The sequence below is a fragment of the Calidris pugnax genome, unplaced genomic scaffold, assembly GCF_001431845.1.
Source record: "Calidris pugnax isolate Ruff unplaced genomic scaffold, ASM143184v1 scaffold113, whole genome shotgun sequence".
NCBI lineage: Eukaryota > Metazoa > Chordata > Aves > Charadriiformes > Scolopacidae > Calidris > Calidris pugnax.
In genome coordinates, this window is record NW_015090879.1 from 190,237 (window position 1) to 201,835 (window position 11,599).

Consider the following 11,599-nt stretch of genomic DNA (forward strand, 5'->3'; position numbering starts at 1 on the left):
GACCCCTGTGCTGCAGGAGCCTGAAGCTCCTGTTCTCCACCTGAGCAGGGATATATGTCCCCACACTGGGCCCACAGCAAACTCAGGGTAATTCAGTGCTCATTAGGCTCCAGCAGATTAAGCCAAGGTGGTGGGTTCCAAGCGCTCAGCTGATGCATCAGCGCAACAAGTGGCAGCGACTCAACCGACGGGCTGAGCCCCCCGATACATGGACCACCATGGGCCTTCTGGAATTTGTTAAAAGGGGGAAATAACCCCATTTTTGGCTTGAGAAGATGCAGCAGAGAGAGCAAACAGAGTGCCGAGGATGGAGGCATCCTCGGGAGAGCCAGGCTGCGACTCACCTGCCTTGGAGGGCGTGTCGGGGGCCGTGATCTCCACGATAAGGTTCTCCAGGAGGGTCCCTCTGCGGGCGATCTCCTCCACTTGGGACCCTTTCCCTTTCCACTCCTCCAGGAGATCCTGGGCAAAAGCAAAGCCTGGGATGGGAGGTTGCACTTGCCCCACCACAGCCCTCTCCCCTCCTTGATGACTCGGTGGCACCGGGACACAGTGCCCAGGGAACTGGCAAAGGGCACAACGCCGCGAGCAGACTGTGCCGGGAAAGTGGGTGTCTTTACATTTATTTTTGTCAGGTGGAATTAAGGAGTGAAAAGCTCTTCCCTAACGAGCGGGCCTGTTGCAGGAAACCTTCTCCCTCCTACTGTTTCGGGGACCCCCCCCTCCTCCTCTTGGCACCACCCAGCCTCATGTGACCCCAGCCCTGGCGGCGTTGGGCAGAGCCCGGAGCTGTGCTGGCACCTGGCGCTGTGCCGTGGGGTGCGAGGCCGTGGGGTGCGAGGGCCGTGGGGTGCGAGGGCCGTGGGTGGCTCAGCAGACGCTGCTCTGCCTCTGAGTCAAACCCTTGGCATATCCTGATTTAAAGCATCACGGTGCTGGGGAGGAGCGGGGGTTGGGATGACGGGAGGCCGCCTTCCGTGTCTAGCGAGGGGAAGCACTGGGTGAAAATGAGTGTATTCAAGGTCTCCCGATCCCAAAATCCTGCCCAGAGCTGGAAGGAGGAAGGAAGGGAAAGCAGGCAGTGCCCAGGAGGACCTTCACGCTGCTCCCTTCACCACAAGGCAGGGACCATGGGATGCATGCACACAGAGGGGAGCCCAGCATTCCTGAGACCCATAAAACACCTCCCAGGGCTCTGCTTCCTGGGATTTATTTTTCCATCTTCCAGCATTTCCACGCCAGCTGCCAACCTTCCCAGTCCAGTTCCGGCTCCCGCTTCCCACCTGGATCTGCTGCCGGCACTTGTGCAGCTCCTGGGTGCCCAGGGAGGTCTCGGCGGGTGGCATTTTGCTTTCGCTCTCCTTCAGCCACTTCCTCACGGCCCCCACCAGCTTCCGAAACTCATCCAGTTGCTCCTGGCAGGACGACGCATCCTTTTCTCTGAGAGATGAAAAGGTTTCGGAAAGTGAGAGGCTCGTGCTTCGCCTGGCAATTACCCCCGCCTGAATGTAGCCCAGTTGTGTCTCTAGGAGCCTTTCTTTTTATTATTATTATTATTAGATGTTGCTTAGGAACAGCGCAGGCAGCGCCAGCCAAAGCGGGGTGCGTGCCTCAGCCCCCCCCTCGCTGCTGCTGGACACCCCCCCTGGCTAAAATGTGGCCGGTGGCACTTTTGGGGCCACTCCGGCACCACCGGGGTAGCCAACAGCCACAGGACCACCACCGTCAACTGGCGCTGGCTCCACACCGAGCTCTTTGTCCCATGTTTTTGGGAAGACAGGGCTCATTCATGGCATCTCACCCCAGCCAGCTGCAGCCCTGGGGGGAGGCAGGCTGTGCCCCTCCTCCCTGGCCACGGCTCTCATCTATTCAGCCCATCCCAGAGGAACAAGGCAGCCCCCGGACGGGAGCCACGGGCCCCTCCAGACTAGCCCCCGCCGACCACAGCTGCGAGCAGCCCCCACGGGGCCGGCCGGAGGCAGCTCCTTGCGCCACGCTGAATTACCGGGGGTTGTTGTGAGATTCATCTGGTTTTCCCCATCACCTTCTCCATTTTCCCCAGGGGGGTTGGAGATACAGCCCAGGAGGTGTGACCCCTCCCCAGGGACACAGGCGAGATGTCCCTCTGACCCTGCTGAGGCTGCCATGGCCAATTCGAGCTGAGGCTGCTTCTAAAGCTCCCCCTGCTTTAAGGAGACTCTGGGGACAGGCTGCTCTGCTCTGTCACCTCCTGGTGAGCGCGCCTGGCTCCCGCTCCCCCGCCAGCACCCCGCTCCCCTCCGGCAAGATGCTCAGGGATGGAGCTGTGGCAGCCCACACGCCGGGAAACGCACGAATGCCGGCTCCTGCCACACCAGGAATTTTTCACAACGCCCCCAGCCAGGGCTTTTTTTAAAACGTCAGCTGGAGCGAGCTGCCTGACGGCTCCCGCTGTGGGAGGAGGGAGGCAGGAAGAGTTGGGTTGTGCCCCCTCCCCGTGGAAAGGAGATCGCCACAGGGTCTTGTTCCGACCATGAAGCCACCCCAAGGCTCACCTCCCCTGGGACTCACCTCTCCTTGGCCACCTTCTGCAGCTGCAGGAAGTCTTTCTTCAGGCTCTGCAGCTTCTCCTGCTGCTGGGAGGCACTGAGGGTGAAGCCGCAGGACCCCAGCTCTGCAGCCAGGTTCTCCAGGGTGGCCAGGTCCTCCTGGTGCTGCTTCATCTCCGAATTCAGTTCCTGCCAAGAGCAAAAGGTGATGCTGACCCTGCCCTCACCAGCAGACTTGGGCAGAGGGAATGAACCCCACATCCAAGGGAGACTCCCAGCGAGCAGCACCATGAATTCCACCAGTGCCAAACTGGGGGCACAGCTCGGTCCCACCTGCTCCGCCAGTTCCAGCTCAGCACATACTTCAAGCAGCTGCAAGAGTAAGTCCCACCTTCCCCAGTGCTGGTGGAATGGGATGGCGGGGGCCTAAACCAAGCCAAATCAACCCCCCCCCCAGCACAAGTGTCCGGTTTTACACCAGCTTAGAGCATTTCTGAGGCTGTGGCCAAACCACCCCCCCCATAGCAGAGCATTTGTAGGAAGCCAGAGGGAGGAATCTTGTGCTGCCATGACTGGCCACCAGCATCCATGGCTTCTCCAAGGGCTTTGTCACATCCCACACCGCACTTACTGCCAGCACTCAGGCACATTTTGCTCTATCGACCCCGTGGAGTCTTTAATTGGTAAAACCTTGCTATATTTGGTCTGGCCCCTAAGAGCCTGGCTTAGAGATCCCTTCGGAAAACCAGGCTGGCTCCAGGGAAATGCCATTCCCCTCTCTCACTGCCGGAACCAGCCTCAGCCACTCCGGCCACGCTCCCTTCCCCAGGCAAAGAGCCAGCACAGGTCTCGTGGATCCTGCCAGCCTGGGAGGGAACCAGGGGCTGTTTGCCCAGGAAAAAATCACAGTGAAACATCCCTGCCCCAAAAACCCGGGGCAGGTGGAGTCTTCTCCCCCTGGCATCTCACCTGGATGTGCTGGGAGAAGCGAGCGATGTCCCGGTCCGGCTGGTTCCCGGATGCCAACATCCGCGCTCTGCTCTCCGTGAACTGCTGCAGCTTCTCCGAGAGCTGCTCATACTGCTCAACCTTCGGCAGGAGCCCCTTCAGTGCATCCTCCCTCTCCCGCTGCCGCTGGCAGAGCCGGCCGAAGTGCTCTGTCGCCTCCGCCAGCTTGCCCTGCAGGGCAGAGGCCGTGGGGCTGTCTGCCGCCTCCATGAACCGTGTCACCATCTCACGGGTGGCTTCCAGGCAGCTCTTCTGCCTGGCGATGTCCTGCTTCAGCTTCTGTGGGGAGCACACACAGAAAGGATGCCATTTTAGGAAGGCTCTTGAGCAAAACGGAACTGGCATGAAGTGGCTGGGCCACCCCTGGAGAGAACAGTTGGGCAAGAATAGTTTTCTATCCCAGTTTTCCGATCCGATCTCCCCAACCTGCTCTGCCTTTTCCCAACACCAGATACCTAAGCCCTGCTTGTGAGCAGAAGAGAATCTTTCCACGGGACTATGCCCTGGCTTAAAGAAATTAAGTAAAGGTTCTGCTCATATCCTGTTTTAGGGGTTTTTTTTGTGCTTTCAGCATACTGTAGCTAACCCTCAGGCCCTGCCATGCAGGTCCAGGTCCTGCGGAGAGCCGTGTTTGAGGCAGGGTAGCCCAGGGACCAGCCTTACCGCGCTCGTGGCAAGCGAGTCCTGGATGGAGGCGGAGGAGAGCGCGGCCGGCTGCTCTCCCTCCAGGCTCTTCTCAATCTCAGCCACCGACTGGAGGAGGCTCTCCAGGCTCTCCTGGACGCTCTGGGACTGAGCGATGGATTTCTGCAGCAGGTCCGAGCGCTCGGCCATCTGCTGGGAGAGGCTCTGGAAGCGGCTGACGATGGCATCTGCAGAGTTCAAAGGAGGATGAGTGACAAAGAGCTTCTCACTCAGTGCTCAGAGAGCAGCAAAGAACCTTTGGTCCCTGCCAAACTCTTGCTGATGACAAATCCTCGTCCCCAAACTCAGCAGCAAGACAGGGGGCCCAACACACACGTCCAGCCTGGATCACAGCCCCCTCCACGCGCAAACACAACCCCTGCAGACGCATTGCTGGGTGCCTTTGCTTCACCTTCCCCCAAAAGTGGGACACTTCATCTTTCCTCCCTGGTTTGTTTTCACACTCTCCCCAACCATTCCGTGCCTTTTCTCTGTACCTGTTGTTTCCTGAATGTGCCCATGGTCCGGGGCCGGCTCCCCTTGAACATCCAGCAGGGACCGAGCTGCTTTCTGGAGCTTCTCCACCGGCACCTGATGCTCAGCGAGGTCTCCCTGTATCTGCTGCTTTGACACGAGACACGGTAAAATCAGTGGTGGGTCACACATGCAAGACCCGTACCCATGGGGAGCTCAGGGCTCCATTTAAACCCAGCTGAGGGATCCCGTTCCCTTAACCACAAAATCACTAAGAAGAATAACGTTGGTTGGACGGTCCAACCCCAGAGCTGGATCAGAAAGTCTGGGCTGTCCCAGACACCTTTAGGGAGGAGGAATGTCCCCCCAGTGCCCTGCTGGGATGTCCCCTCTGGCAGCCCATGACTACAACCCCTGGTCCTCGCTCTGAGCACCTCTCAGAGGAGTCTGGCTCCACCTGATCTGCAGCACTGGGACTTGCTGAACCTGCAGGTGCATTTTTGTGCTCAATCCGCAAAAAACCCAAATGGGTTGAGTCCCCTTCATGCTCACGACTGCTCAGAGCAGCAGCTGAATTCCCATCCAGGAGAAGACCTGAGGACCCCGTACCTTGGCACTGACGAGCTGCTCCTGCAGAATGGCTGGATCTGAAGAAACCGTCTCTGAGAGCAGTTTCCCAACAGCAGCTTCGCTCTCCTGCAGCCACGTCCTGAGAGACTCTGCCACCTCCTGGAACTGCTGGTAGTGGTCCAGCAAGGTGTTCAGGTGGGAGCCAAGCTTGGTGCACTGCAAAGGAGCAACAAGACATCATGGGAGGATGCACACAAGCACAGAGCAACCTGGACACTGAAGGAAAATGCCCAGAAATCATCTAAATCTCCCCTCTTCCAGTTTAAAACCATTCCCCCTCGTCCTATGGTTAAACTCCCTGACACAGAGTCCCTCCCCATCTCTCCTGTAGCCCCTTTCAGGTACTGGAAGGCCATTATAAGGTCTCTCCAGGCCATTATAAGGTCTTCCCTTCTACATACTTGCTACAAGTCCAGCCAGAGGCTCAAGAGAAACACCCTTCTGCCCTCCCTGCTGGTTCTACATACACAGAAGAAAAACAACTCCCAGCCTTGCAAAGCCCTTCCCTTACCTTGGAGTGTAGCGTGGTGTATCGCTGTGTCGCATCCTCCAGCTTGCTCTTGACCACGCTCCCGGACATCAGTGACTGGGACCTCACATCCCCAGCAGCTCCCTCCGCATCCAGCACCTTCTGCCCCGACATGGTAACGAACCGCAGGTCGCCTTTGTGGGAGATGACGTCTTCTGAGAAGCTCCCCTGCCGCAGGAGCAGCTGCCGGAGGGCCGCGGGGTGGCTGTCCTCCTTGTACATCCCCTCCAGGTCTTGCTCCGCTTGCTTCAGCCAAGCCTCGAACTCCCCGTGATCCCGCAAGAACTTGTGCAGCTCGTCCCGCAGGACTTGCACTTGCTTCAGCCGTGTTTCCGACTGGGAGAGGGAAGCCGTGTACTGGTCCTTCAGCTCCGCCAGCCGGCCCTGGAGCCGGTCCCGCTCCTCCCCAGCCAGGCTGTGGCCGTGCTTGTCCAGGAAAGCCTGGGCTGACTGCGTGGCCAGGATGACGTCCTGCTGCTGGGACAGCAGTTCCTGGTGCTGGGCCTGAAAGATCAGAGAATTATAGAAGGGTTTGGGTTGGAAGGGACCTTAAAAACTATCCAGTTCCAATCCCCTGCCCTGGGCAGGGACACCTCCCACTAGACCAGGTTACTCAAAGCCCCATCCAACCTGGTCTTGAAGGCCAGCGAGCAAAGGTGATGCTTATGACTGAAGGTCTCTACCCACCAGCACCCAGTGGGTGCAGCGAGGCCACACGTGTGACCAAGCCTCTGCACCCTCACATAGCACTAGCAAGGGGAGGGAACACCCCAAGGCTGCCCACAGGAGAGTAACCCCTTCTCTGACCATGATGGGCACCATATCTCGTTACCTTGATTGTACCGTGGCACCCACCCACCCACACAGTATGTGTGTCCTCCAGGAGCCAGGCAGGGACTGCCCAAGTCTCCCATAAGGAAAATCACCCTGAACACGTGTTTCGGAGATGCCAGACCCATCTAAGTCCCTGTCCCACTCCTTGGGTCCATGTGTCGGACAGAAAGATTTGAGAGAGATGAGGTGTTGGTCCTGACCTTCAGCCTCTCGTACTGCTCATCCAGGCTCTCGGCAGCGCTCTCAGCTCCCACGACATGGCCGTCGGGGACATCCCCAGTGCCCGTCCCCGTTCGCTCCATGGGGTGTGATCTGTACTCCAGGAGCTCTCCCTTCTCCTCCAGCGATGCCACCCAGTTCAACAGGGAATCGATCTTATTGCTGTTCTCCTCCAGCTCCTTGGCAGCTTTCACCTGAAAGCACAAAAGCTCCAGATATGAATGACCTATTTTATGCACATTCAGCAAACGGCTGCGCAGGGGGGGAGACAAAAATCAACGGAAATAAAATACCCTAACACTTTTCCAGCCACAGCAAAGGTCTGAGACACTCACAGACCTCCAAAACACTTTGTGGCTCTCTGAAAGGGAGCAAGGTGTGGAGAAGTTGTGAATAAACTCAGCCTTTCTGCCACGTTCCATTTCTAACCCTGACACAACCCCGGATCCCCACCCCGAGGGGCTGTGACTCCATGCACAGTGGTGTGGGCCTCACTTTCATCGATGCCCACGCTCCCATTAAAGGTTGCCCCAAAAGGAGAGCAAAGTGCCTTTTTTTACTCCCCAGTTTCCTCCACAACCAGCTCATCTGTGGCTGCATCTCACGAGGAGGGGGCAGCATCAGGGCCCCACCTCGCCCAGGGGACAGAGAGGAACAATAAATTCCTTTACAGCACATCGCCCAGATGAACACCAGGACCTGGAATGAATCTGTTTGCGCCCACCAGATCTCACTGCCCACCTCGAGCAGAGCCCAGTGGCTGCAGCTCTTTCCACATTACCTTTTCGGTCTCCTGCTGCACGGCAGCACTCACAGCGCTCTCCAGCTCCTTCTGGGCCACCTCCGTCCTCTCCTGCAGGGACTGGTACTGCTCCTTGGCACGCTGGAGTTTCTCTTGCAGCGCTGCCAGCTCCCCGGGCTCCATCTTCGTCTTGTTCTCCTCCAAAAATTCCTCTGTGCTCTTCAGGACGCTGGCGAAGGAGGTGGCTCGGGTGTGCATGTTCCTCTGCAGCTCCTGGGCAGACGATGCCGTAAGGCTCCGTGCCTTCCCAAGGCAGCGCCGAGCCCCGCCGCCTTCTGCCGTGTGTCCGCCCCCCAACTCCAGTTGTTTTAAAGCACTGACCTTAACGTCGCTTTGCCTCTGCTGCAAGGAGGACAGGTCCCCCGCGCTGGCTGCTCTCTCCTGTTGTGCCAGCGTGTCCTCTGCCTGGCACAGCCAGCGGCTCAGCTCGGCCAGGCTCTGCGCCCGGGCTGCCTGCTGCTCCTGAAGTGTCTGCGGGCAGAGGGGACAAGGGACAGTTAGCACCCAGCCTCCGGCCACGCACACCACTGAAAGGCAAGGTGAGAGGTTACAGCTGGAACATCTCCTGAAGGGGAGGATGCAGAACAGAAAACGGCTTTTTTCAGCTCTCTGGGTGCTCCCTTCTCCCTCTCGGACGCTGCGGAAACGGGCCCGAGGTGCTGAGTCCTCGCTCGCCACACAATTGCCACCATTCCAGCAGGTTCCTCCCCATCTGCTCTTTTGAGAAGCCAGGAGAGCTCCGACGTGGAGCTACGCCCCAGGTCATGCACTCCTCTGCTGGGAGAGCTCGGCTAGAAGTTTCTGTGCCTTTTCCATTCCACCATCAAAACTCATCTAATGAGAGGTAATGACCACCTGAGGTCAGGCAGCACCACGGTGGAGCCCCAACCAACCTAAGCAGGCTGGTTTTTTGGGCCTGGGGTTGGAGAGGGGAGCCCAGGAGAGAAAAAGCCTTTCTGTAGCTGATCCAGCTCCTCCGTTCTGCTGCCAGAGCACAATAACAGAAGCGCCTGTTTGAGCAATTGAGCATGATGTGACCCGAGAGTCCCTGCAACGTTCCCGCTCCCCTTTCCCAGGGGAGAGACAGGTTTTTGAGTTTCACTGGGCATTTCAGCAAGGGTGATGTACAAACTTTTTTTGGCAAAACACTGTGCTTGTTTCTCCCAGTCATAAGATAAACAGAAGCAAATTGAAAGAGCCTTCTTAAGAGCTCTTCAGCTGCAAAGCGAGTTCTTCCTGGGTTAGGATGGGCGCACACTCAATCTGAAAAAGCAAAGCAAACTGGTTAATATACACACACACACACTCCAGAGAGGACAGGCAAGAGTTACAGAGAGCAATTGTTAATAAAAAAAACCACATTAATCCTGTCTTGAATAGGAGGATCCATGCAGTGACAGGTGGAGACCTGAGGACTTGCTTTGGCAGCTGCCTCCACACCATCAGCTGCTTCTCTGGGACAGCGATACCTGACTTGTGCAGTGTAAATATGACATTAAAAGTGCCAGGTGTCTGTGGTGGCTCCACAGCACAGCGGTTTTCTGGGGGGGTTACAGAGACTGGGGTTTATTCCACCCAGCCCAAAGCAACTCGATGTCTAGCAGGGGGGCTGCCCAGGCAGGGCTCCCATCTTTTGGGGAGGAAAGTGACTTTCCGCCAGGGAGTTACGTGGTAGGAAGAAGACAGACTTTAGAGGAAGCTCATGATGTGCAATGAAAAGTCATAAACTGCAAGTGGCATGCACATGAAATCCCAACTAGGAGGTGTCTCAGCGCACGTTCTTGTGGCCGGGAAGCGCTTCAGCGAGCAAACTGCAGCCAGGAAGCAGATGTTTCCCAACCTTCACCTGATCCGTCTGCTCCACTTGCTGGAGACAGACCTGCAGGACCTCCACCCGCGCCGTCACACGCTCCGACAGGTCCCGGAAAGCCTTTTGCAGCTCATTGAGCAGCCTCAGCAGCTGCCTGCTCTGCTGAGGGGTCAAGTCCTGGGCGTGCTCTGAGATAAGGAACTGGATGTCGAAGGCAGTGGCATCGAGCTGAGACTTGGTGTCTGTGAGGGGCTCCTTCAGCTCCTGAACAGGAGAGAAAAGACCTGTCAGGCGAAATGACGCTGCAGCCAGCACCATCCTGCACTGCCACCTTCAGATGGGACATGTGGACAAGCTTTGTCACCAGAACAATACACTTCAGAAACTCCAAATCATCCCAAAAGCAAACTCAGCGTCGAGGTGACAGCATCTCACCGCAGTGATTTTTCAATGCTCCTCTGCAGGAGGCCTCCAGCACCACACCAGGAGGCTGCTTGGACCTTGTGTGCTGGGCTGCCTTTGGGTCTGAAGGCAACCCTGAAGATGACCCAGCCCTCTCCAGTCCTTGGTGACTCCATGTGCCATCATCAAAGCCTTTCATCCCCTGACTTCAACGCCAAGGTGCAACCAGCAAATAGGAGATGCTGAACTGACCAAATCTTGAGAGTTATTGGTAAAACATGAATAAATGTGGAAGGCTCCTCGTACAGTCGATGGAGACCGGGACGGGTGTGATGGAGGGGGCTCTCAGAGCTCCCATGGAGGAAGCAGCTCCCTCCTCAGCATCTCAGAGCCTCAAGGGAACCCCTCCAGGTCGCTCAGCAACCACACACCTGCGTTGAAGCATGTTCCCCAAAGGGCCAAAGCAGAGGGTTTGTGTATTGTGGAAACAAATGACTTTGGAGCAAATACAGTATCATTGCTCCTTCTGCAACACAAGGATAAGGGCAAACCCTTGGTAGGCTCCAGGAGGGAAGCAGGATTAAAAGCTTCTCCTCCGCGCAGGGGACGGCAACTTCATCAGCCAGTGGGATTAGGGGCATTGCCATGGTTACCTTGTAGTGCTGGAGGCAGCGGCTCAAGCTGTTGGCATCGGTTGTCTGGTGGTAATCACTGCTGTCCAGCGACTCTGCGGTGCCCGAGACCCAGCTCAGCAGCTCCTGGAGTTTGCCCTGGAGAGTTTCATGATGTGCCAGGATTTTAGCCTGAAAACCAGAAGCGCGTCATTTAAATGCTCCCAGGGAAGGAGCGTTGGGATGCTCGGGGTGGGGGGCAGTGGGGACAGTTGCCAGCTCTACCTTTTCGCTTTCTGCTGCCCCGCGAAGGTTTTGCAGCCGGGACTCCAGGACATCACTCGCAGAGCTCAGAGACTTCTGGAGGTTCTTGGCATCCTTCTCCAAAGCCTTCAGTAATTGCTCAGGGACTTCTTCGGGGGGGTTGGCCACGATCCACTTCACGGCGTCCAACTCCTGATTCACTGGGAAGCTCAGCTCCTGCAGCTCAGCGCCCAGGGCCTGAGGCAAGACAGCATCGTTATGTCTGAGATAGGGTGACTTCATCTTCCCGCTGCCAAAAGGTTTTGGAGACCCAGCTCCGAGCCCTGCGTTTATCTCCTGGAAAGATTCATCACCGTCCTCCAGCCGGCACTTGCACTGCCTCCAGGCTGTAAAACTCATTTCAGCCACGCTCAGGTTATTGTCTAAGCAGGGAGGAGAAGGTGAGCCAGAGGCAGTGCCAGAGTGGGGAGGGACGGGGTTTGCATATAAATGCCTTTAAAACTTAAGTCTGACCTCCCTGGCTGGCTCCCAGAAGCAGGGAGGAGGTGCAAGGGCTGTGGATGGAGCTGGGGAGAGGAGAGAGGAGCTCTGTTTCCCCTGCAAAGCCTGGCCAGGGCTCCCTCACCTCTGCCTGCTGCAGCAGGTCCTGCAGGGCTGCCAAGTTCTGCGCCGCTGGCTGCACCCGCTTGATCCTCATCTCGATATCCCGGAGCATGGAGAGATACGATATCAGCTTCTCGTCGTGCTCCAGGCACATCTTCTTGCTGAACATGATCTACAGGACCAAAGAGTAAAACAAAACCT

At 57.2% G+C, this 11,599-nt stretch overlaps 1 protein-coding gene across 1 annotated transcript in view; it reads right to left on the reverse strand.

Annotated features, from left to right (window-relative positions):
• The window catches only part of MACF1 (microtubule-actin crosslinking factor 1), a 151,878-nt gene that overhangs the window by 63,455 nt on the left and 76,824 nt on the right, over positions 1–11,599 (reverse strand). Inside the window, exons 37-51 of the mRNA XM_014946473.1 lie at positions 11,421–11,570; positions 10,817–11,032; positions 10,574–10,723; positions 9,549–9,782; positions 8,030–8,179; positions 7,688–7,921; positions 6,888–7,100; positions 5,836–6,357; positions 5,304–5,480; positions 4,718–4,841; positions 4,200–4,408; positions 3,498–3,815; positions 2,551–2,717; positions 1,284–1,440; positions 345–462 (exon numbers count right to left, since the gene is read on the reverse strand). Coding sequence (XP_014801959.1) covers positions 345–462; positions 1,284–1,440; positions 2,551–2,717; positions 3,498–3,815; positions 4,200–4,408; positions 4,718–4,841; positions 5,304–5,480; positions 5,836–6,357; positions 6,888–7,100; positions 7,688–7,921; positions 8,030–8,179; positions 9,549–9,782; positions 10,574–10,723; positions 10,817–11,032; positions 11,421–11,570 — 3,139 coding nt within the window. The remainder of the gene's footprint in view (positions 1–344; positions 463–1,283; positions 1,441–2,550; positions 2,718–3,497; positions 3,816–4,199; positions 4,409–4,717; positions 4,842–5,303; positions 5,481–5,835; positions 6,358–6,887; positions 7,101–7,687; positions 7,922–8,029; positions 8,180–9,548; positions 9,783–10,573; positions 10,724–10,816; positions 11,033–11,420; positions 11,571–11,599) is intronic.